Genomic DNA, 26,088 nt, shown 5'->3' on the forward strand with positions numbered 1-26,088 from the left:
TTACGAATTTGTCATCGCAAGCTGGCGTCTTTCCCTGCCTGCGATTTTCTTTTGATGAAAACAAATGTCATTTTAAAATGATGACCATGACGTTAGTCCTCCTGAGCCGTGACTTTAAGAGAAATAAAGATGTGTCAAAACTGGCATGTAGCATGCATGTACATATCCTCGAAAATAATTTTTTCACTCAAAAGCTGCTCCAAGAATATAAGCGCAGCCGTTTTACACAATTTGCCACAGCTACAATATAGCATAGTACAAAAGTAAAATGACAGCCAGGAGTCACACAATGCGAATTGCGTAACGAGTGGGTGGTGTGAACTTTCCCACCCATTACAAAGTGCTCAGCCATAATTCTGTTATCGTCATCAGCCAGAGCATCAACAAAGTGCACATAATGCCTTACAGATGTGTAGCGGGTACCTCGCTTCTCCGCAGAATGATGAATAATGGCATAATTGATACACTTCCTTACTTCGCAAAATTATGACCTATGACATCGTGGCCATGGGCGTCGGCGGGGAGGAGCAAAAGGGGCACTTGCCCCTCACCCAAGACACACCAGTGTTGCCCCCTCCCCCCCAATCCTGCCGACACCCATGGTAGTGGGTACCTTGCAATCGTACTTGTAGAAGTAGCCCCGAGAGAGTTTACAACGAGCCCTAGATAGGCTGCTACTCCAGCTTTCGTTGTGACTGTTCTGCGTGTTCCGCGCAGCGCAGTCACAGCCAATGCGCGCCGGGTCACACAACTTTTATAGAACGTTCTATTCGAAGATACTACTATATATGCTCGAAACACAAAACGCTGCACTGCGGGGAAACGGTTTTTTTTCTTCATTGAATCCCCCCGCCGGTTCAGCACCTCTTGCCAAGAAAGGTGCTACAGAAGGTCAGTTCGGGTTCGTAAGGATCTCTCCCGCAATGTTTTCTTATGTCTTCCAAGTGCACGTTGAACAGCATCCACGCCACCCGGGAACGAAGGCCGATGCTGCCCCTTCCTTGACTGACGAGGTTGTACTGCATGCGAGACATGTACAGTCGAACGTCGTTATAACGAAGTATCAGCATCGTCATCATCATCATCGTCAGCCTGACTACGCCCACTACATGGCAAATGCCTGTCCCGTGTTTCGCCAATCAACCTCGTCCTGTGCTTCCTGCGGCCGCGTTATCCCCGCAAACTTGTTAATCTCATCTGCCCACGTAACTTTCTGCCTCCCGCGCGCTTGCCTTCTCTTGGAATCCAGTGTGTTACTCTTAATCTTGCCTTCGCTCCCGTCAGCTGCCATCGTGAATTCCCGAATGACAAACAACACACATTGCAGCTGCTGGAGCGGTGACGGGCAACCGGCATCCACACTTCGGGGTTTCGTCCGCTCGCCGCTAGGTGCCGACTCTGTTCAACCTCGAGGCCGATAGCCGGTTACAACCTAAGAATAAATGCAAGATCCGCCCGCAAAGACCTCGTCGCGCTTGTCAATCCCGCATGTTCCGCATGTAAGAGAGTCGAGCGTTCTGGTTTCTTTTCGAGCCTTACATTACTTTTTCTATGCCAATGTAAGCACCACGCATGTCGAAAACTAAAGGTTCATCGTTCCTACATAAAACATGGCCTTTGGCTATAAGCAGCGATGTCAGAATCTCTGATGAAATTTGCCAGGAGATTCAAGTTTTCGACTTAAAATTAGTGACACGAACATGTGCCTCTACGGTTATACCAACTGTAAGAATGGTTCGATAAGAGCTTGACGTCACTGATATAAGCAAATGTGATTGGATGGGACGTCTATGCAAATTTCCTCAGGGTGGGACAGTGACGGCTGTGGGTGGAGCTTGTTTATTCTTAGGTTCTGACTTATAGAACTCCCTTTCACTGTGCTTGCCTCCACCCCACGACGCTGCACCACTGACTCCTGAGGGGTTCTCATATATACAGCTAACTTGTGCTACACTTTCGTCCAGTGATTTTGAGACAGCACGCTAATCTAAACGGTAAGAAGCTTTGTCCTCGATTGAACTAAAGCTTAACCATAGAGTTTCATAGCCGTGCACTAGAGGGAAATCTGACGCTAGTGTCTATGGGAGCTGCAACGCATAGAGCTTTAGCCAGCATGGGGAATGAAGGGTTTGCCTAAGCTTCGTTGTTTAGGCTCCGTGTGGCTCCGTACGGCCCGAAGCCGCTGTGTCGCAGGACAAAGTTCAGCAGAAGTTTAGTAGTCCCACTTCACCACCTGGACCCTTTTAGGCTAACCACGAGGTTCACAACGAGCCCCTCTTTTATCCTAAACAAAAGCCAGCATACAACAATAAACAATGCCACAAGCGCGCTCGAAGCCACAAGCGCGAAGACTAGGCAAACCCATGCAAAATCCTGTCGCACATTGGCTGAACGATCGCAGCGCCACAGTTCCCTCTAGTGAACATTGTAGGAAACTCTATGGTACTAACCGCTGCGTATTGCGGAAATGCACTGCTGTACTGACCCTATCGACGGCGCTGGTCTTGAAGTCCGAGAAGAACACTCTCTTCCTCACGGTGGAATTCGCGAACGTAGCGTACGTGAGTTGCGCTTGGGGCAACTTTTGGCTGTTGTCATCGACCGCTTTGTTCGGCCCGCAGATCTGGAATAGAGCAGCGCCAACTATGAGTCGACGCGGACATCAGCGCACTCGACACACGCACTAGCCAACCATTGGTGCAAGCACACACACGCATGCGCACACCTTCAAGAGGTAGCGCAGAAAAAGGACACAAGGCGAGAAGGGTGTTCAGTTGCGAGACAACTTTTTCCCGCGTTCCTTCGAGCCTTGTGCCCACGTTTTTTGTGCTACCCCTTCAAGATGCGGAACTTGTACCAACTTGCCCAAATGTCAATTCTTCCGTACACGTACACTCACTCACTCACTCACTCACTCACTCACTCACTCACTCACTCACTCACTCACTCACTCACTCACTCACTCACTCACTCACTCACTCACTCACTCACTCACTCACTCACTCACTCACTCACTCACTCACTCACTCACTCACTCACTCACTCACTCACTCACTCACTCTCAGTCTGTTGATCAATTATGACTGAAAGCAAATCAAGTTGACTAATTGTTAACAACTTCGCTCGACTCAAGTTTGACTCCACTCTACGTTACAACACATGACGTTTATGTCTGCCTGTCAGTTACGATTGGAAGCAGATCTAGTTGAACTGTTGACGTAGATTACAAGTTTGACTTCACCCTGGCGTTTATTAGACAACCGTGAATGTCAAACAGAGCCTTTAACAGACACTTTTAGAATAGGGTTCGTGGCGCTAGCTTTCGTTGGGTACGATCATAGGCGAGCGCAGGGTGGGGCGCAAAGTCTGCCCCATACATTGATTAATAGGGAGGGGGGGCGCTGCGAGGACCCCTCGCCCCCCCCCCCCCCCCCGGAGGGGAACCTTGCGCACGCCTATGGGTATACCATACGCTGTTTTCGTCTCTTGACGTGGGTACCCAAGAGGATAACGTACGACGCATGGGCAGTGGCGACAAATGCTAACGCAAAGCTTTGCGTACCCTGTTACGAAACTGTAATATGAACTCATAGACAAGCGATTGTGGAAATGTGCAGCTCACCGCGTCCCTGCTCGTCACCGCGAATGCCCTGCACTTGGCGTTGACGGCGCCGGCCAGGGTGGCCGCGGTGCTCTCGAGCTCGTAGTACAGCGTGCCCATCTCGAACGAGAGGCCCAGCGTCGTCGAGTGCCTGGTGGTGGCGTTCGTCAGCAACAGCGGCCAGTGCTTCCTCTGCAGACCGATTTCGTGCGCGCGCAAACACAATCATCGCACGTTATTAAGAAGGCCTTACATTCATCATTCATTTTATATTACTTTAAGTTCTCTTAAAACATGAAAATACACAACACCGGGGAGAGCCATAGTGATGGGCTAGTAGGGGGTCTCAATAAATATGCAATTACATGAACAGATTGTGGTAACAAAGCAGATATTTTATTCGTACACTTCAATGATAACAAGAGAAAAAAAACATGGCTGATACCCCTTTCATAGGAATTCGTATAACACGGAAGTGAGACGTGTCTTCACAGGGGTAGTTGAGCGTTTATTGTGCATTGTTTCGCCGCCAGGACGAAGGAATGAATGCTATAGCAACAACTTGTAATGTCACGCGAAGAACGGCAAGCAGCTAGAAACTTGCAGCGCGCTCTAAAACAGAAAGGGCGCACGAAAACAACATACACAGGCCGAGCGCGAACAACTGTCACAATTGTTACTTCTTTGTGTGTGAGCAGCGCGCTTCTTTCGGAAACGCGGCCGCTGCAGCGAGCGAAGTGACCTTCGTGCTCTCTGTAACGTCAACGGAAACTTGTGGTGAAAGCACAAGATCGTACAAACCGCCCCCATCACGAGATAAGCGCGCGCGCACGAGAGACACCCCCTGTAGAGGCGCGCTCGCATCGCAACGCGCGGAGCGACGACCTTTAAAGCGCGCCATCTCGCTAGTGATAACAAGAACACGCTGAAGCCACCGAGCTCTGAGTACCGCTAGCGGTAAATGGTGTATATTAATAGCTCGCCGTTAAAAGCTGAAGAACGTACGCTCTGTGGCAGAGAGTTTTCGCGCCGCGCGCAGCGGAGCGAGGGGTCGTAGGTTCGACTCCCGGAAACGGAACTTTTTCTTCATTTTTTTTCTTTGCCATCTGTTAGTGTACATTTTACAACGTCAAATCTGTGACGGAAATACGTCAGTGGAGCCGTGGTGGACCCCGGCATAAAACACTTTCGTGTTAAAAATATAGAGGAAAACAAATAAAAAACATTTTTATGATAAGACAATAGACTCTTTTCATAATCCACAAGTGCGCTTCCCTGCGTCGCATATTCGCCAACTAATGGCGGCACCTGTCGTGCTTCAAGTGGAGACGAGGTCCTATTTGCACGTACTGGGGCTTGTCTATTATGCGTGCTTATGTCAAGAGAGCTGTGGCTACATTTTCCGCGTCACAGCGCAAGCAAACTGTGCTTGAACACGCTGTTTGCAGTAAGTGACTAGCCGCCTTTAGTTGGGAAAACTGCATAGCAGGAAAGATAGCTTTACAATAATGAAAAGGGTCTATTGCGTATCGTTGAACACAGTGCATACAACGGATTGTACCTATACTATACAACAAAAATACAGAAAAGTACGTAATGCATGTCAAATTTGATCTTGTTAAGCCTTTAATCATATGCCTCATCAAACGCGAAAATTGACCGTTGTCGTCGGCGGCGTCAAGACGTGTGATGAAAGAAATCATCACGTGATGATGTCACCATATGACGTCATCACGACGTCACAGATCGCCAGAATCTATGATGTCACTATGACGCCATTCTGACGTCACATAACGTGACACCAATAATGACGTCGTTATATAACATCGCATGGGTCAAAGGCGGGCCGGTCACGGAGGCAGTGCAAAACCAAGTCAGGTGCAGGAAGCTTGCAATGCCTCCGATCTTGGAGGCCAGTGAAAAGCCACGTTAGGTGGAGAAAGCTCTCGAAGAGGTGACGGGGTAGGATAATACATCGAGTACGTGAGATGAAAAAGAAGGTAACTCTCTCCTTCGAGTCGTCTTAGTCGCATACATCGGGGACTGGTACGACTCGGGTCTGGCTGGTCTGTTGCAGAAAGGAAGGGTGCGTCCGTACGAGAGGGAACAGAGGTTTATTTAGATGGACGCATGACGAGATAGTAAGAGGGATCGTAACAAAAAGTCTTCGGCTTGTAAAGTCCCGAGTCTGCCGACACTGAGGCACTCGAAAGCGGTGTCAGCAGTTCCCGCCAATCCGGCGCCCTGCCGCCACAGTGCCCTGCCCCCAGAAAGGAGGTAACGGGTCACACAATACATTTGTTATTGAGCGCCAAGGAGGACAAGTCCGATTGGGGAACACCAGTGCACCACACTCCGACGACTCGAATACTGGAATATCTGCGAGGAAGAAGAGTCCGAAGGAGAGCCGGAGCGGTGAAAGGCCGACGACCTCTTCGAGGTCGTCGGCCTTTCACCGGTCCGGCTCTCCTTCGGAAATACTGAAAAGAAATACTACGCACACGCCAAGCTTCGCTTAACACCATTTACGCGATAGTGTTGCGTCTTTCTTGCGCTCTTAGTCTTGTTTGATTGACCTTTCATGCGGGCCTATCCCGAAGTCAGTGCAATTTTTAATAGAGCCTCTCACTAAGCCACGTGACTTCATCTGTACCGTATTTACTTGCATACTACCAAATAGCGTGACGTCACACAGCCAGTCTTGGCAAGCGAACCCTCTGTAAATCCTGTTTGTGCGCTTGAGCTGCCGTTGCTTGGCCTGCATTGTCAGCGCGCGCTCTGACCTGGGCATAAAGTGTTGGTCCAGCACTACAGCGAAAGCTCTACTACCCGAAGTCTCGCAAGGTCACTCATCGCGTCGCAATGGCCTCGAGCCGCTGGAGCGCGTGTGGGGCAGGCGTGACGTCGCGTCACGTTATCCGCTGCGGAGAAGCGTCGCAGCTGGGTTCGCTCTGAGCCTCGCCGCTGCGGTAGCACGTGACTAGGCGAACGTTCTTGCCGACAGATGGCGCTCTACATTTTGAATATTCGATCCCTATAAAACTTAAGGTCGACGTCGTTTTTTTATGTTATGCGTTAAATTTCTGTAGTTAGACTTTATCCATCGTCTTGAGGGGAAAGAACAAACTGAATGAACCCGTTTAGAGTATATATGTACGGAAGATGTTCCACGTTAGAAGGTCTTCGCACGATCTCCTGTAAAACTTGTGGCCTTGACACATGGGTGGGGTGTCCGTGCCTGTCATGTACCACCATAATGACACACCAGATTTCGACCCTCATGCTCGAGACTAAATCGTGGTTGATGCTCGCGCGATATGACATCGTGACATAATATATACATATATATATATATATATATATATATATATATATATATATATATACATATATATATATATATATATATATATATATATATATATATATATATATATACGCACCAAGCTCGGGTTTGGGTCCTGCGGCGTCGCGTCGAGGAGATTCGGTGGTACGGCGCGGCAGTCGGCTCTGCTCAGTATCGAGTTCACCGAAGATATGGCGATGACTGTGTCCGCTGCGAAAGTGCTGCGAATAACGAAAGGCGCAAACCTGTATGAGATATCTGTCAGTTGACATTCTCCTCGTAGAAGAAATAACCAACACTCCTCTTCACAAAAGGAGCACAAATTACTCCCTCCTTAAGAGAGTAACTGCTGCACACCCTCTTGGTTGAGGCATAGAGTTTCATAACAGTGCAGTAGAGGAAAATCTGGCGCAGTTGCTATGGGAGCTGCAACGCATATCGCTGCTTCCAGCATGGGAATGATGGGTAGTAAACGTATTTGCCTAAGCTTAGTTCTTTCGGCTCCGTTGGAGCTACAGCCGCTATGCCGCAGGACGAAGTTCAGCAGTCCCTATTCACCACCTTGGCCATTTTAGGCTAATTCAAATCAGCTAGCGAGGTTCACAAATGGCCATTCTTTTATAACAAAATTAAAAGAAGCCAAAACAACAACAAACGAAGCCACAAGTGTAATGGAAACTGCAAGCACGAGGACTAGGCAAATCCATGTACTACGCATTATTCCATGATGGCTGAACGATCGCGGCGCCACAGCTCCCTCGATTAAATATTGCAGGAAACTCTATGGCAGTGGTTCTCAAATGGGGGTCCGCGGACTGCCTAGGGTACACGAAGCCATTTTTGGGGGTCCGCAAAACCCATCCTCGAAAAAAATAAAAGTTTTTCGGATGCGCACTGTCCCGTGAAGCGGCCCCTTCTGATTTTTGATATGCTTCACCGAATAATATTTTTGCACTGCGGCGGAGCTGACTTATGAATCCCCTTCTCCATAAGATTGCTGTAAAGCGTTTGTTGCAGTTTTCTGCGACATATGCACGCCATCATTCTTTTTCTAGGCTTGCGTATTTGAAGATCAAACATAGCTAGAAACTAGGTTGAATGTGACTGCAGACCGCAGGGCTTACTGACAATGTTGTTGAGATCAAAATGGCGTGGCACTTTAGTTTGACCATTCTTTACCAGAGAGAAATAATAAAAGGCACCTAGTGCATGCTGCATGTTGAGTTAAATTATGAACACCTCCCCCCCCCCTTTTTTTCCCCTCGCCGCAAGGGGTTTCTCATCACTTCGAATGGTCCACAAGGGGTCCCCGAAACATCCACAGCTGCGAACCACTGCTCTATGGGCTGAGGTGTCCATCCACACTCCCCTTCGTAAAGGGAGTAGTGGTTACGCCTTTCTGGAGAGAATAACCGTTTGGCGTCCCTCTCGTAGTTGGAGTCATCCTCACACTCCTTCACAAAGGACGTGAGAGTTACGCCTTTCTGCATGGAAGGAATGAATACGCTCGTTGTTTATGGCCAAACAATGCCTGTTGCAGAATGGTTTCTGAACAACATTTTATATCGAGCTTTCCTCCTTATAATAGCGTTCTGAGCATTGCTACGTCCACTATGAATGGCATTGAAGTTCTCGCACGAGTACACTCCTTGACATAATTCCCGGAAAGCTATCCCAAAAAGATATTCACAGTTCCCAATCGTCACTGTTAGATTGTATGACAGATTCAAACAGGGCAAAATTCGATTAGTTATTCAAAAGTGGCAAAGTATTCGCGCTTCTAAATGTTGGATTAGCGCCAGCCACAATTTTTTCGCGGTCCGTTCGGTCTATCTGAAAAAAACTGCGGCTGGTAACTTGTCTGCGGCTGGTAACTGGTCTTTCACCCAGCCACACACAGATTTGTCCAGGATGTTTACATTTTACTTCCACTCTCGTTACTAATCAAAGACAATGCACTATATTTTACGAAGCAGTGACGCCAGCGCTTCTATTCACAAAGGGAATGAATGATAATGATGCCTTTTTATTTCGGAAGTAACCACGCATATGCCTATTTTCCGCTTTCGAGCTCGCTTGTACTATTGTACAGAAAAATAAGTTTTTTTTTGTGCAAATAGAGCTGGTGCCGCTTTTTTTTTTATTGTACTCTCAGTTGTGTAAGCCCATTGGGGTTCTTACAGGTTGGCCATATTGAAAGTGGTGATATGGTTTTCCTAAATGAATTGTTCAGGCTTAACTGATGTAGCGTGTTCACTGTAATGTCCGTTCAACATCGAGTGGCTGCACCCTTGTACGCCAGAATTCGACACTTACTCGACAACCGTCTTGATCGTGTTGGCGAACGCGCGGAAGTTGGCGGCGCTGTAGTCAAATGACCCGATCGCAATGACCGTGTGCGAGCTTTTAATGGTGTCCTTGATCTCCTGCATGAAGACAAAAAGTCACAGTTTCGCCGCAACGGTGAAGCAATGAATGCGATAGCAATAAACTGGAATGTAACGCGAAGAACGGAAAGCAGCTCGAAATTGCCAGCGCGTCGCTCGAGCCCAAAGGAGGCACGAAAAGAACGCACACAGTACGAGCGCGAACTATCATGCGTCACAGCTCGACACTGGAAGCGCACTGCTCAAACATAAAGCAGGACGCACGAAACGAACGAACAGGTACACACAGGACGAGCGCGACCTAACTGTCCCAGTCGTTACTTATTTCCGTTTGAACAGCGCGCCCCTTACGCAAACGCGGCCGCTGCAGCGTCGAAGCGACCTTCGTACGCTCTGTCACTTCAGCGCAGACATCGCGGGGAAAGCACAAGACATACAACCCCCCGCTCCCCCGCCAGCCGCCCCCTTCTTTCCTCGAGCTAAGCGCACGAAGGAGACCACGTTCGCAGGAACGGAGCCATGATCTTTAAAGCGCGCCACGCGCGGACATCGCGCCATCTACGTGGTAACTCAGAAAGCATACTGGTGTAAGTGGTGTATATAAATAGCTCGCCGTTAGCAGGCTGCAAGACGGGGTTTTTCGTGACCTAACCGTCTAACGCCGCGCGCTGGAAGGCGGGAGGTCGCCCGTTCGATTACGCGCGTCGGAAAGTTTTCTGAATTATTTTTCTTTGTGGCTTTGATATATATATATATATATATATATATATATATATAACATATAGATATATACGGTGCATGACGGCGGCGACGGCGACGGCAAAAATCAGCCGAGACTGTCCATGTAATTGCTATCGCAATAAAAAGAATACGCTTGCTAAGTATGAGGCAGGAGGTATTTAAAAGAGCTAGCTTACGAACGCACTAACCACTCCTTTGAGAAGGATTCTTAATATACTGACGTCGTTCTCAACTACGTTAACGCGAGCGCATTGAGAACTACTTTCAGAGGGGGTCTTAATAGAGGGGTGTAGCCACGAAATAACTACTTAATTCGAGCACACTGACAACTCTTTCGAGAAAGAGTCTATATTATAAATAGACTGGGGTCATCGCGTGCTTCATTTTTCCGTTTTGCTGCTGCGTTCAATATCGACATTCTTTCGATACCGAGTTTTGTGTTTAAAAAGCGGAGATAATTAAATCGTGATGTAAAAAATAATGCGCAGCATGAACTGAGTTAACGTCGAGAAGGCTGATTGAACAGCGGAGCTAGTGGCATCAGTTTTAGCTTGGCCATTGCTGAACATTACAGAACGAATGCGAGACCCCCAGCTTTTCCAGGATGGTTATCAGCCGGTCTTCCTCTGTACACCACCTGCTTCGCTCTCGCCATAGCTTCGCCTTTGCTTTCCTCCTCTCTACCCAGCATCACCCTCTCCACGTCGCTACCCTTTCTATACCAGGCTCAACTCGCTACGATAGGCTTCCCCCTCTCCCCCGCTTAGCCTTGCCCATGCTCTCCCTCTTGTCAGCCCGCGCTCTCGCAGCTGGGCTAGAGTGTGCGCACGGCGGATCCACATGGATTTACCTCGGCCTTAAACAGCTACGCTGTTGAAACAAAACATGTCCCTCTATTCTGTTCTCTTGTACATTTTGGCGTTAAGGATATAGGTTACGTTAGATTAGGTTCACATGCTACGGAATATGCAGGCCGGACGTGACGGAAGTCACTTTGCACGGCTATACAGCTCGAACACCCACCTGTATAACTTCCTTCATTGCTTGCACTGCAAGTGGAAGTTCAACGGGTGTCGTGATGAGATTAAGCACGCCGAAGTTGCCAATGTTGCCACTCGTCTTCAGCGAGTTCAAAGCCGGGGCAGCCGATTTTATCAAGCTTGCCGTGATGTACCTGAAATGGGCAAACGCAAGATTTTGTATGCGTTCTCGGTGAAATCGTTGAACAAGGAATGTGGCTGGAGGCAACGTTTCAGCAAGTAGTGATAAAAAAAAGTCACAGTTTCGCCGCAAAGGCGAATCAATGAATGCGATAGCAACGATTTGGAATGTTATATAAAGAATGTTATATACAGCAAACGCGGCCGCTGCAGCGAGTGAAGTGACCTTCTTGCTTTCAATGGCTTCAACACAAAGTGTCACGATGAGAGGAAAGCACGTACAAAACAATGAGCCACCTGTTGACCCCCCCCCCCCCCCCCCCCCTCTCAAGAACTGAGTGCGCGAGCACAGGCGATCACACCCTGTAAGTCAAAAGTACTGACGCCCTCCGGCTCCTATATTCATGCGGCGCTACGAAACACGGGCGGGTCGATGCCCTTCAAAGCACGCCCTTTTTCCCGTTGTGCCATCTCGCTGGCGATAGTGAACAAACCTCTGCCACGCTGAAGCACCTCGGAGACCCGTGTACCACAAAAGTAAATGGTGTATACATAAATAGCTCGCCGTTAGTACACTGGAGGAAGGGTACGCGGAGTTTTTCAGCTAGGTCAGAAAACGCTGCCGATCGGTAGTCAAGTCTCCTGAGAACACGCAAGCCAAACATTACTGCGGAGCACACGGCCCGGAATTTACAAGTAATTCTCAAAGTCAGCTAGACATCGTTCTCTGTCTTCTCAACGAATGATGCCATATATCCAAATGACCGCACCATACTGAGCGCGAGGACATACCGTGGCGCCGCCATACGGAGGCATCCCTGTGACGTGCAAGGTTGGATGGCTCCGCCAGCCCTCTCCCACTCAGCCCGCGGCCGCTTTCGCGTCTGCTTTTAATTATTATTGTTGTACTTAACTTCAACGAAATCAGTAAAATACTGCTGGGGCTTCATCACTGACTGTACGAAATGCTAAATAACTGCTCAAAAAAAAAATGTTACGTCCCCATAATGCCTTAGGCAGCGTCCTGACTGCCGGCGTCGTCTGCTATGGCCACCGATATGGAAACCACGGGGGCCGCGCACGCTGCTTTTGTAAAAGGTAACGAATCATTTTGCGTCGAATGAGCTTTAGCGCGTGCTTGCGGCAAAGAAACATATTTTTTGCTACAAGAAATGTGGGCAACCGTGCAACTTCATTCATTGTAGGTTTGCATATAAAAACGGCCCGCGGTTGACACGACAAGCATGGGCAAATTTACATTCCTGGTTAGTACACAGCCCTATAAGCACGACGAAAGCGGTTTCTCCGCTTTGTGGGAAGCGTTCCAGTATGCTTAGAAATTCATGCAGCCGCAGCCTTTCTCACATGATTGGAGACAAACGCACGAGAGCCATATGTACGCGCGCGCCTCATTCAGTGTTGTAGCTAGATAACATTTCACATGAATTTGTCTGCGGCACGATTTCAATATCTATCTGTTGCTTTTCATTGCGCGAATTTTCTGAAATTGTCACACGTACGGTGCATTCTCGTTCCCAACCGACCCACATCGTTATGAAAATTTTCGACAATTGACTCCGTTATCATAGGCGTGCGCACAGGGGGGGCAGCCCCCCCCCCCCTAATCACCTAAGAAAGGGGGGGGGGGCGCAACATCTGCCCCATACATTGACTTAGTAGGATGGGGGGCGCTGCGATGAACCTTTGCCCCCCCCCCCCCCCAACCCTGATGGGGAACCCTGCGCACGCCTATGTCGGTTATGTAGCTTGCACAAAGGGGCCAATCGCGATCCAAAAATACGGTCCCGATCAGGCTCGATTGCGATAGCAAATGCACCGTGTGCCAGCGGCCGTATTACTTAGCGCACTTGAATGACCATGCTGCAAGGTGTACCTTACCGTGGTCTAAATGGCAATTTTATGTTGCAGTGAAAATACCAGCGTCCAGCATTTATAAGGCTTCATTGATAAGCAGTATGACACTTCGCGGCTACTCTTAGAAGGTGAATTATTGTTTGAAGCTGGCCTCGCGTTTTCGCCTGTAGCGTGAAACAACATAGAGAAGAACAAGTGACACTGGCCATGGTCCCATTTTACAGAAATAATCTATAAGCAAGGAAACCCATGGGCTGAAGTCGAGTCTGACGGAAACACGTGTGGTCGGCAAAAGACACAAGGACAATGAAAATGGACACGAGGGCGGGGGGGGGGGGGGGGGGGGCGAACTGTGGCGGAAGTTACGTCGGCGAGACTCAAGACTCAAACAGCACGCGTAAGACGTAAGAAAGGTTTCATCGAACGCGCTGGCCGAACACGCAGAAGCAAATGGCCACGAAAAAGAGAGAAAAGAACTGGACTTCTCGGATTTATCTTGAATCTCTGACAATCTAGGCAACGGCGCACACGCTTAATCGTCATGACGGCAACTTTCCACACATGTCCGCACGTTGCCTGTGTCATATCTTAAAGCATACATAACCTAACTGTTTGCGCATTCATTTTTAACTGTCAACATGGCTCCTGTGCAGGAGCCGGAACGTCTTCCTTTTATGTGAATATTCATGGTCGGTGTCCTTTATAACAACATAGGCTTGAAATAACAAAAAAAAAAACACAGGTGACAGCGGCATCATGCTCGTGAAAAGCAGGGTGGCGGTAAATGTGAAAGCTCACGCCTGGCCCCTTCCCGTGCGTAGTGCACTGTGGCACGGAGCAGAAAAGTACCATGCCGCCGATAATTTTTACGGCACTTTCCCGGATTGTGTAGTCTTTAGTGGTGCACACACAAGAAGTGAGAGCAAAACAACGCTGTTCAAAAGCGAAAACGCCGCAAAATCGCGTTTAAAAACAACGAATTCAACTGTCCGCTTCCCTTCGCCAGAGCGAGGCGAGGTCACGTGATCCAACCCTGCACGTCACAGCGATTGCAGCGCCCGCCTCTCCAGTGGTGGGCCTCGCGTCCAAATTAACGGCCATTGGCTGACTTGGGCATCGTGGGCAGAATAGTTACCGCTGCCGCCACGGGAGGCCGCCACGTGCTTTCACGTTCGCTCGCGATCACAATGAAAGCCGCGCGTTTCAATAAAAAAAAAAGTGCTCAAGGTCATGACGCGCGCTTCGTGTGTATATATATATATATATATATATATATATATATATATATATATATATATATATATATATATATATATGTGTGTGTGTGTAGGTCATTCCATGCAAGTGTCCCAGACGTGGCGCTCGGACATCACAGATCTTGCTGTTAAAATTTGTGCCTTTTTCCTGTGCCACATGGAGTATTGTGGCAAAAAACTTTTTGTCGGAAAAATTTTGGCGATCGTGGCGCCCCCTCGAAGTTTGCTTGTACTTGTTAAACTGTGCCTAATAGAAAAATGCGTATAAAATCTATTTTTGTGTGTTGAGCTTTGAAACCGCGCTTGCGCTATTACAGAGGTTCTGTTTAGTTGTTCGATTTATTAATTCCGAAATTTTTATGTTTCACTACCAGCTACGTATTTTCAAAAACTACAAAAATCTTCAAAGTTCGTGATTTTCTCTTGAGCTATCTCGAACTCTCCCTAACCAATCTTAATGATAGTATGATTTTCAGGAAAGTGTATTTTAGTACAAAAACGTTTGGCCGTAAAATAGGCTTCAAATCTTTCCGAAAAAAAAATTGTGAAATTAGAGAGAATATGCGATTTGTCGCACGTTTGACCGTATTTTTATACTGATGCGTTCCAAGTAAAAATCCTCGTCATGCGGCGTTTGATATAAGACTTCATCGTCAAGTAATGAAGAAAGTCTAATCAAATCATTTTTTGTTTTAAGGAAGAAAATAATTTTTTAATTTGGCCCTCCGAACGTGCCCTGCATTTCTTTTCGTTGCCACTTCGCCGCAAAGCACGTTGTCGCCCTTGCAGCTGAAAATCGTCACAGGCGGCGGCAAGATGGGAGATGTACGTCAGTGGCTCGTGAGTGTTCGAAAGTCTTGTGGCGTTGATGTCAGGGCGACGAGTAACGAATTCGCGTTACAATGTGAGCTTGCTTGGCGAGCCCAATGGGGGGAAGTATGGACGCCGGAGAGCAGCTTAAAGTATCGTTGGCACATTGTGCTACAGGGCCCTCTGCACAACTAGCATACACATACTGAAAGAAATAATGCACATTGTATAAACTTTTTTTGGGGGGTACACGTGTTGTACAGACGACCCTCTAGCACAATGTGCCCGCCGAGAGTGTCCGTGTAAGTGCTATCGTAATAAAATATCGCTGGACATAGAATGCCGTTGGAGAACGTTTCGATAAGTGGACTCGTTGTCTTCGTCAAAGCACCAACTGAAGAAAAGTCCATCTGTCGAAACGGTGCCGACATTCTCTGTTTTACGGCCTGTCCTCACTCCAAGCCTCGCATCTCTACTACTGCCCTGTTTGGGTTCGTATAACGAAGGTACGTCTTACCGGTGGTCGAAGGAGGCTCCCGGCTTGATCGTCTTGTAGCCTTTCACCTTGTGCTGGAACCTTTCCCAACTACTGTTCACTCTGGCACCGTGCAACGTGTTCGCCATAATGACCACGTTGGTGTAGTACAGGTACTGGCACAGCTTGTCGGGAGGATACGAGCTGTCCACGACGGCCGAGTCGCCCACCGTGCACAGAAGCTCCCGGTCTGAACGTTAAAAAAAAAAAAAAGATATATACGAATGAACACGTCCTTGGATCCGGGGCCGCATTCGCAAAACTTCTCTTTCTTAAGTGCGTTTTCCCATTGGTCAACCGGCTTCGCTAATACGTCCCGCATCGTGATTGGCTGAAATATTCTTTTACGAAAATACTTATCGTAAGACGTTTTTACGAATACGGGCCCCGGTTATTAAGTCGTAATAAATGCAGGTGTGCCAAACCAAGAACTTGATCTGATGTTTCGGCAAAAAGCGCTCTTTGTCAAGAATTCATTAATACCTCCTCACAATGAGTGCCTTTATCGAAATTGAACAAGGCCGGTACAAGGACACCGTTTGTGCGTGCACTATCTATCTATCTATCTATCTATCTATCTATCTATCTATCTATCTATCTATCTATCTATCTATCTATCTATCTATCTATCTATCTATCTATCTATCTATCTATCTATCTATCTATCTATCTATCTATCTATCTATCTATCTATCTATCTATCTATCTATCTATCTATCTATCTATCTATCTATCTATCTATCTATCTATCTATCTATCTATCTATCTATCTATCTATCTATCTATCTATCTATCTATCTATCTATCTATCTATCTATCTATCTATCTATCTATCTATCTATCTATCTATCTATCTATCTATCTATCTATCTATCTATCTATCTATCTATCTATCTATCTATCTATCTATCTATCTATCTATCTATCTATCTATCTATCTATCTATCTGAAAGAAGGTGACTTTTAAGGTCTCGTTTTTCTTTGTTAGACATAATAATAATGAGAACAGACAATAATGCCAAGGAAAGTATAGGGGGTGTTATTTGTAGTAATTAGAATATGAATGTGAAGAACGTAAAGTGGACGAAAAGGTAACTTGCCGTCGACAGGGCCGAACCTGCGACCTTCGAATAACGCGTCCGATGCTCTACCACTGCCCACTGAGCTATGGCGCCGGTCATCCTCTCGTCCACTTTATGGGGTATACATGTGCATTTAAACCTAGGAGTGTTAGTCAGCACCGATCGCAGCCATGGCGGCGAGTGTGGAACACTCTTTTTCTGCCTGTTGGCGTCAAGTAGCACGTGACGCCAGCTTGACATTATTGTCTGCTAGTTCTCATTAATATCTGTCTATCTGGTGTTTCAAGAATGTGACCGAAAATCCTCAAAAATAAGGGAAATGGGGTATTTGTTCACTGTCTTACTTTTTTCTGTAGCGACAGACATCTTTAGGTGATTCTAGACATTAATTACAGCAGTTATTATAGAAATATAAGGGAATTAACTTTTTGATTAGAGAGACAGGCAATATGGCCCAATTGTAGAATTGAAGCCCTTCCAACGTAGAGCTCATTGCCGCTCTGAGATTTTCAAAAAGCCACCGCTGGTAATTTTTGCGGTGCAATGAAATTTGGCCGATTTCGCCACGGCGATCGTCGTGAATTGGCAAGCGTCGCAAAATGAACAGTCTGTCCGTTTCGTGTCGTGTTTGTGAGGGCTGTACTTGCCATTATGGCGCGCTAGACACACGTAGGTTAATACACCACTGCGATCGTTTCCTGGAACAGTGACGTCATTCTTATTGTCTGCTAGGGCATGGCAGTACGCTGAGAGGTGCTCGGCTTTGGTTTCACCGGTGAAATTGGCCTAATTGCATCAGTAAGTAAAAGTTACAAGAGGCCGGTTTTTGGAAATCTCACTCAAAATCAATGCACACTAAAAACAATATAATTAACGTCCCCTGTGTTTTCCTTGGCTTCATTATCTGTTGGTTTTCATTAAGGCGGTATCACCAGAGAAACGAGCCCTTAAAGATGGATAGAAGTGGCAAATCCTCTTCACCGGAAGAACTTCAATTTCCCATTTGACCCGACCACCAGTACCCTCTAAGTTAATTCCTATATTTATGATTCAATTGACTCTGGACATCTGAAGATGTCTGCCGTCACATTATGAATGATACGAGGAAATATATTGCATTTTCTTTATTTTAGAGGAATCGCGGGCACATTTCTTGAAATAGCCTATATACCTGTCGTTACGTTAAAGCAGTGCGTAGTTTGGGTAAAGACGTTCGCCACCTCGATGCGCACTCAGGGCTGTTGAGACTACCGCTTCGTCGCTTCTCAATAAACCTCTTTCGTCGACGTTACAACATATAAATAGATGTATATTTGCACGTCGATACAGTCGTCGCACCGAGACTGCCGATCGAGACACGCTGTGCTTTCCACTCTACGCGCGCAAGGATACTTAAAGGGGTGGTGCCACCAAATTCGTGGCTTGTGCGTTTTTTGCTGTAAGCGTTTCCTATAGCTCAAGGAAGCATGATACACGCACCAAGATTTATGTATTCTCGCTAAACAAATTAATATCGCCTTTTTATGTGGACAACTTTCGGTTTCGGTTTCTGGGCGCCTAGGTTGGGCCGTGACGTAGCAGTGTAGGGGGCTTGGTCACGTGACCACACAAGGCTGTGACGCACTCAGCCAGGAAGCGATCGAAACTCGGCGAGTGATGCAGCAACCGATGCTATGCCGGTACGTACAACGTTTATAGATACGTTTATAGAGAACTATCTATAAACGTTGGGTGCGTACGTTGCAGAGGTGGCGGAGGTCACTCACCTCACTACAGCAGATCTGCTGTGACGTCACTACAACTTTCGTTGCCCCTCGTCAGTGTTGGCGCGCTAGCGATGGGTCTCGATCGGGAGAATGGGCATTTAGGTACACTTTGGAAGTGAATTAAAATATATTCTGAACGTTTGCTGTGTCATTCCCTTCGTGTGGAGTGTCCTTGCATACAGAGAAAACCCACAACAGGCTTGTTATAGCCTCGAAATTTGATGGCACCACCCCTTTAGGTGTCCCTGTAATTTTCCTGTCCTGGCTTCCGGGGCTTTTGTTTCCTTGCACTTACGTTTTGTGCGCGGTGCCTCATTTGCAGTGCAGGTATTGCTTGTTTGCCTACTTTACCAAACGAAGCGCCTTCCGTCGTATCTCAATTGGTGGTAGAGCATCGGACGCGTAATTCAAAGGTGGTGGATTCGTACGCCACCGCTGGAAAAGGTGATTTTCCGTCCGTTGTAGTTCATTTCAATTTACGTCGTAATTACTGTACTACAGGTAAAGGCAGGTAATGTCCCTATGCTCTCCTCGGCCTAATGTTCTGTTGGATTCATTTAATTGTGTCTCACGAGGCAACGAGTTCTCGGAAAAATTTTCCCTTCTTTCTTTCGTACCTTGTTGCAGGTGCCGAAAGAAGGAAATTTTAAGGGCTCCTCTCTCTGTTGATACAGCCTTAATGAAAACCAACAGATAATGAAGCCAAGGAAAATACAGGGGCCGTTAATTATACTGTTTTAGGGGCGAAGCTCCTTAAGGCGGCACCCGTTCGTCCCTCGTCGTGCTCGTAGTAGTGAGTAACAAGTCTTACCCTTTGACCTCCAAGGTGGTGCCGGTGGGAGATTTCTCCTGTGCGTTGTTGAACAATAAAAAATTCGCAGCGTGCGCGTTAACTAAAAGCCGAATTCTTCTGTCTCTGTAGAAGTGTAAGTGTTAGCTAAAAGCCGACTTCTTCTGTCTCTCATTCCCATTAGCAGCCATTGTTTACCTCCAAGGTAGTGCCTGGTGAGATTTCTCCTGTGCGTGATTAAACAATAAAAATTTTGTTCAAAACGCCGTTGATTGATGAAATAAACCAACGAAAGACGCCAGATGTTTTGTAAAAACAAAACGAAAGAACGCCAGATGGTTCTAAAGCAAAATGAAAAAGACGCCAGCTGCTTAACGAAAGACGCAAGGTGTTTTCTAAAGCAATGGTTTTCTAAACAATGAAAATTCACAGCGTACATGTAAAATTAAAGTGAGCTGCAAGTCGTCATAACTCATCGAACCTTTAGTATAAACGCGCCCGATCTCACGTCGGTGATGATGTACTGGGCAGAATTCACGGAAGATTCACGGTTTACCGATGAACCTCCGCAGCTTCGCCCACTCATCATCATTCACTCCGTGGATATGCTGTGATTTTTTTAGTGCATTTTAGTTATTACGACATAAATGTGAAGAAAGTAAAGTGGATGAAGAGACAATTTGCCGCCGACAGGGACCGAACCTGCGAGCTTCGGATAACGAGCCCGATAAAATAGTGCAATTAACGCCGCCTAGTCCTTCCTTGGCTTCGTTATCTACTGGTTTTTCGATATTTTTTAAACATTTCAAGCATTTCAAGTTTTCCTTCCTCCATGATTTCAAGTAACCGCGCGCATCGAGTTCAGAATGCCGTCACGGTCAACAATGTCAAATGCGGCAGAGCTACGAGCCGCGGCCGTTCCGCAACTTCCAAGAAACAACCCCTTCAGCTCTTCGGGCCTTTCGGCTATCCTCATTCCCTCAGCGTTCGCTGTGACGTCGACTTTCTCGTCTGCTCATCATTCGCAAAGCCTGTTTGTCCGCTCGCAGTGCATGCGCCAGCACCACCTATGTTGCGTGCCCTCGCCGCTCTTCCCCCTCGCGCGGTGAGGAGGAGCACTCGGCCAGGAGGAGAGGAGGAGAGACGAGCCGACGAACGGAGCGTAGCGAAGAAAAGGGCGAAACGAGCTAGGGCCTCTTTTGTACCATCAAACGCGTGTAACTCCGCTACTACGGCGCCGCTCTGAAAAATTCTTCCGGCTACGTGGTCGCTGCAGACTCGTGCACAACTGCAACACCACAACTAAACTTCGACCTCTGGGTGGTTTAGGGGCACTATTGTTGCAAGTAGAGAACTGTGAGAACACTCCGCGCCGAGTTAACAAAAGGTTGTCATCGCATTCGTTCCTTATCCGAATACCAGATGAATGGGGCTTACATTTCGGCAGCGGGCGCGGCGTCGTCGTCGTCGACGTCGTTGTTGTCGTCGACGTCGTTGTTGTAGTTGTTGTAGTCGTCGTTGTTGTTGTCGTTGTTGTTGTAGTCGTCGTTGTTGTAGTCGTCGTTGTTGTCGTCGTACTTTTTGTAGTCGTCGTCCTGGTCGTACTTTTCGTGGTGGTCGTCCTAGTCGTACTTCTTGTAGTCTTCGTCGTAGGCGTCCTTCTTGGAGTCGTCGGCGTCGTTACCACTGCAAGCGAGACAAGGATGAACCACGTTACTTTGAAGCAGCAACATTACGAACCAAATAAGGCAATTCCGGGATGCGGAACTCTCCTAGGAGCTTACAACGACAGAAAGTCGGGGTAGTTTATACGGATTCATGATAAAGGAGAAGTTGGAGTGCCAGACATGGATACAGGTACCCATGCCCCTGTCTGCATGACAACTTCTTTTATCACGCCTCCTAGGAGGTTACCATTAAGTGGCGAAGAATTCTAACCAAATTCATTCTAAATTGTTCAATAAAAGAGGGTTTCGCGTTCACGGTGTTTTGTTTTGGCACTTTTCAGATATGGGGAAGTAAATTTTCATGTGTTCTGTGTGGTCGCACGTTATAAACAGGGATAACTGCACCCACGCAGAAACGCATCCAGAGCACAGACTTTATACAGGCAAAATATTACTACACTTGGCCCGCATTCGGCGGAACAAGTTGGGCGCCAAATGTGGGCCGTGAAAACCGTCGGGAAGCCAAGTTGCAAGCGGGCGGCGGGCGTTTGTTATTGGCTACCGGGATCACGTGGTCTCGTAAGTCCGCCGCTAGATATGAAACACGTGCGCTTACAGTTGAATTGGACAAAACGAGATCACGTGACCTGCGGGCTCAGGCAATGGCGTTTAAGCGAACGCGTCGAGTCACGTGATTTGCCGTCGGCGTAGCCGGAATCGTGCCAAGTGTGCGCTCCCTCTCATCTACATGACCCTCTTGCGTGTCCACGTGCCTTGCCTTTGTATAATACAATTGGTGTAAGCCTCTAATTAATGAAAGTGGAATTGCTTTGCCCTGCCTTGGATTACCACAATTAATATAATTCTCGAATTAATGTAATGAGCGAAATTGCGAACTGCTTTACCTGTATTTTGTACTGAAAGTCATCATCATATGTTCGAGCATCGTCATCATCATTTCGTTTTATGTATTTCTTTATTCACCCCCCCCCCCCTCTGGTCACGTGACCTGCGTGACAAATGCTACTACTACTACTACTACTACTACTACTACTACTACTACTACTACTACTACTACTACTATTACAAAGGCACATGGTAGAATAAAACAGCTTGTCTGTCAAAAGAAGCGCAAGTGCTTACCGGGTGGACTAGCTGTTGTAGGGACAGGTGCTCTCGTCGTGGGACTCGGTCTGACCGTTGCAGGAGTAGGTCCAACAGTAAACGGCGTTGGTCCAACAGTAAATGGCCTTGGTGTAACAGGAAACGGCGTCGGTAAAATAATACTGGGTCTGCCCGTGATCGGTGATGGTCCACCAGGTGTCGAAGCACCCGGGACAATCGGAGGAGGCGTCGATCGTCCGCCAGTCACTGCTGTCGTCTCTATCGGTCGATACGTTGGCCTCGGGGTGTTCGTTCCGATTCGTATGTCAATAGACACTGGGGGGCTGTCACCGCCGCCGCCGCCACCACCGCCGCCGACGTCCGGACCGCCGTCGTACAGTGGGTCGTCCTCATCAATGCCGCCTGTGTGTTTAAATGGGGGTAGACTCATGGTCACACTCTAACAACGACGTAGACCCTGAAACTTTACAGGAAGTGCAGAACACGTGCACGTAATACAGGGTATGTATAAAGAATATCGGGAAAGGTTTGAAAAAAAAATAATTTATTAGAGATATTGCTCAAATGCCTCAAAAGTCTTCAAAGTAGTTCCCTTGAGCGCGGACACACTTTGGCTAACGCTTTTTACGACTCGGAGGCTTCCAGGCAGGCGGATTCAGGAAGGTCCTTAAAAGCGCACTTTAAAGTTTATTTGACAGCACTTAGAGTACCATGTTGGTGTCATTCGAGGGAGATTTCACTTCTGACTCTGAATAGGAAATAGTCTGCTAGTGCAATGTCGGGGCTGTGAGGGGGTATGGTCGCGATGTCGTTTGCCGTCAGGTATCGTCAGGCAAACGCAAAATCTGATGTCATACCGCTATTCAAACTCTGCCTATTAACGCGACAGCGTTAAAGAGCTCGTTCCGCAGAAATTCCGGCGTCGGTGTCAGCGTCGTTGGTTGTCAGCGAAAAAATCATCATATTGTATAAATAATAATAAAAAAAATCTTAGGTTCGAGTGAGAATCGAAGCCAGGCCGTCTGCGCGGCAAACAGGTGTTCTACCACAGAGCCACTCCATTGCTTGGAACTGCACTGAAATTAACTTTAATGCTTCACAAACATACGCGTCCTGTGCACAGGTGTCACAGTAAGAGATGCAATATCTCAGTGAAACGGGGTACAAGCGTATATTGGCATCGGACGTCACACCACGTGAACTGCATAACCAGTTGGTGGTTTAAAGCCGGCCACCCACTACAAAAGGCACACACATTAGTGCGCGCATTCTCTTACACACACGTAGTGGGTACACTGTTGTCATAAAAGTGCTGTTGAAGAGGGCGGAAACCTTTACCTTTACTATAGGTATGTCGAGTGTGTGTGTGTGTGTGTGTGTGTGTGTGTGTGTGTGTGCATGTGTGAGAACGGGCGACTGAACATAATGATAAGCGAAACAGAGCGCGATGGGGATGGGGCCAGATATCACTATCGCGCTCAACTCTTAAAGGCGAAGCGTAAGCGTCCCCCAGTTTTTTCATACGCATCGAGTCACTCGACAGGGGTCCACTAAAAACACTATCTAGCCCGAACGAACGCTCGCAGGCGACTGGCGCTTCGCGCGTCTTGAAAGTCGCATCGCCTCCCCCCCTCCCCGCAGCGTACACGCCGTGCGAGTGCGCTGCGATGTACAGTCATGTCAGGGAAAAGAATGTTGCCGGCATTTTTTATACACACTGTAGTTACAACTGCATGAGATTCGGAGTAACCGTAGCCTTTCAACACGTTGCGCCAGTCGGAACAGCAATCTTTCCGACACCTTACCTGCTAATACAGCGGGTAGTTGCAAGAACTTCTAGATAATATAATTAAAAAGAACAGTATGCATTACTGTATGAACAGTAACATCACTGGGTGTGAAATAGTGTACACAAGAGATTAAACAATAATTTAGTTCCCTAGAAGAGTTGCCGCGATAACAACTACGCGAGTAGAAATCTGAGCAGCAGAAACTCGAGAGACCTGTTTGGTGTCCAAGACTAGTGCAAATGAAGCATTCATAGCGGTGACGACCAAGAAACCTGCAGTGGTACACCCTTTCATGTCGTAGTTGGTTCTTACCTGAGCTAAACGCTGCGATGGCGAGGATGGCTACCACAAACGACATCCCCAGGCAGACTATGCATGGAAGAACGTACGTGAATAGAAACGAGTAGTCGCTCCCCCTAAAACAAAACAAAAAAAAGTCATTTTCGCCGCAAGGGCAAAACAGTGAGTGCGATAGCAACAAATTGGAAGGTTATATACGAAGTAAGGAGAGCAGCTAACTTCTGTTAGCGTCGATCCGTCCTGGCGTAACTTAACAAAATTCTGGCTTAAGGAAACGCGCCCGCTGAAACGAGCGAAGCGGCCCTCGTGCTGTCTAGTGCTTCAACGCAAACCGGGGTAAAGCACCTAGACAGCTATGAGCCGTCTGCTGCTGCCTGTCAAGGTAGGGCGCGCGCGACTGCGCCAGGCTGATCAAAGTGCGCAGTTCCTAAGGCATGGCTTTGCGTCACCAGCGCTCATTACCGTTTGCGTCACCAGCACTCGTTGCTGGTGACGCAGAGGGCACCAGAAATGAGTGTGATAGCAACAAATTGGAAGGTTATATACGAAGTAAAAAGAGCAGCTAACTTCTTTTAGCATCCGTCCTGGCGTAAGGAAACGCGCCCGCTGCAGCGAGCGAAGCAGCCTTCGTACCGTCTATCGCGTCAACGCAAACCGCTGTGAAGCATGTACAAAGCTATGAGCATTCTGCTGGCACCTGTTAAGGTAGGGCGCGCGCGACTGCGCCCGGCCGATCAAAGTGCGCAGTTTCAATTCAATACGATCAATCAATTGGCTATCAAAACATCAAATATTCGCACCCTATACGCTAATGTCTAACGTACTACGGCCGGTAGACATGTGGCCGCGGATGTACGACTGTCGCGATACTAACAAGTAAGGCGCACCAGCACTGAACCAGTAGTAGTTATATAACTTTCGACTTATAAAGACGTGATCTGCGTTTCTGCTTCGGATGTTCTTTGTGCTAACCTGCCCGATTAGTAAAGACAATATTGCGGGAGTGCCTGCATTCAGAACGTGACACGAATAGTGTCACGCAGACCTCTCAGGTTTTTTACGTCGATTCGTATGCACGGACTTACCCAGAGTCGACGCCTAAAACGTAAGAAAAGACAAAATAAAAGGGGGTGGGTGGGTGAGTACTAAGACGTGCGAGAATGGCAGTGAGTGAAATTTTCTACGAAAGCGTGAGGTGGTTAATACGATAAGCGCGATCAGATGCAGTAAGAAAATGAGAGAAAAAAAATAGCCGTATGATAAGGGCACCGGCTCGTCCTCTCCTGGCAATACGACAGAAACCGATGTCACACTGGGCGTTCTACCGAAGGTCGCCGCATCCACACGATGTTCGAAAATTCAGGTTAGGTTTCTTGCGTGAAATCAGCCGGACTTCATCGCTCCGTAGAAATTAGCAGCGTCACCCTACTGAAAGGTTCCATATGCCATTCCAGTAATTCCGTACGTTTCCTTACGGATCTCATATATTTCCTGTGTGTGTGTCAGACGTTCCCGTAAGAATCTTAATCTTACGGAAACAATTGGAATTATTGGAATGACACGGAACGTTTCAGTAGGGCGCCCTTTTTGCGCGGGCACGGATACCCTGCAATAGAATTTCACTATTCCATTATACGTTCGAGTAATACTTACTGGAAACCTGGCTCAAACCTAATTGAAAAAGAGGGAGAAAAAAAGGTAAGTGGCAGTTTTTCGACAAATGCAAGATAAATGCTTTTGCATTACGTTGGGTGAAGCAACTGGGCAACTGCACGTCAGAATGACAACGAGTCGAGAGGCTATACAACTGTACATTACGTTAGCATCACGTCGGGTCGAGCTACTTTACCATGCTGA

General features: G+C 47.5%; 2 protein-coding genes across 2 annotated transcripts; both read right to left on the reverse strand.

Moving 5' to 3' along the window:
• Window positions 1-835: 835 nt before the first annotated feature.
• On the reverse strand, window positions 836-3,759 carry LOC119374965 (uncharacterized). The gene is made up of 3 exons (XM_037645161.2): window positions 3,623-3,759; window positions 2,486-2,623; window positions 836-1,019 (listed from the first exon to the last, which is right to left on the reverse strand). Exons 1-3 carry the CDS (start codon window positions 3,719-3,721, stop codon window positions 858-860), a joined length of 399 nt encoding a protein of 132 aa, XP_037501089.2. The 5' UTR covers window positions 3,722-3,759; the 3' UTR covers window positions 836-857.
• A 7,275-nt stretch (window positions 3,760-11,034) lies between these two features.
• On the reverse strand, window positions 11,035-24,289 carry LOC119374966 (probable WRKY transcription factor protein 1). Its single transcript, XM_037645162.1, has 6 exons — window positions 24,244-24,289; window positions 22,458-22,543; window positions 20,787-20,953; window positions 17,539-17,579; window positions 15,694-15,901; window positions 11,035-11,249 (listed from the first exon to the last, which is right to left on the reverse strand). The coding sequence occupies exons 1-6, from the start codon at window positions 24,287-24,289 to the stop codon at window positions 11,078-11,080; spliced, it is 720 nt and encodes a 239-aa protein (XP_037501090.1). The 3' UTR covers window positions 11,035-11,077.
• Window positions 24,290-26,088: the final 1,799 nt, after the last annotated feature.

The sequence above is a fragment of the Rhipicephalus sanguineus genome, chromosome 11 (assembly GCF_013339695.2).
Source record: "Rhipicephalus sanguineus isolate Rsan-2018 chromosome 11, BIME_Rsan_1.4, whole genome shotgun sequence".
Classification (NCBI taxonomy): domain Eukaryota; kingdom Metazoa; phylum Arthropoda; class Arachnida; order Ixodida; family Ixodidae; genus Rhipicephalus; species Rhipicephalus sanguineus.

Excerpts from the sequence above, each read along its gene's own strand:
- LOC119374965 (XM_037645161.2), bottom strand. The coding sequence starts at position 3,721 with ATGGGCACGCTGTACTACGAGCTCGAGAGCACCGCGGCCACCCTGGCC. Across the intron at positions 2,624-3,622 it reads CGGTGACGAGCAGGGACGCG|ATCTGCGGGCCGAACAAAGC; the intron begins GTGAGCTGCACA and ends GCTCTATTCCAG. Across the intron at positions 1,020-2,485 it reads AGACCAGCGCCGTCGATAGG|TACAACCTCGTCAGTCAAGG; the intron begins GTCAGTACAGCA and ends TCTCGCATGCAG.
- LOC119374966 (XM_037645162.1), bottom strand. The coding sequence starts at position 24,289 with ATGTCGTTTGTGGTAGCCATCCTCGCCATCGCAGCGTTTAGCTCAG. Across the intron at positions 17,580-20,786 it reads GCCGCGCCCGCTGCCGAAAT|GCCAATTTCACCGGTGAAAC; the intron begins GTAAGCCCCATT and ends TGATGCAATTAG. Across the intron at positions 15,902-17,538 it reads AAAGCCGAGCACCTCTCAGC|ACCGGGAGCTTCTGTGCACG; the intron begins GTACTGCCATGC and ends TTTAACGTTCAG.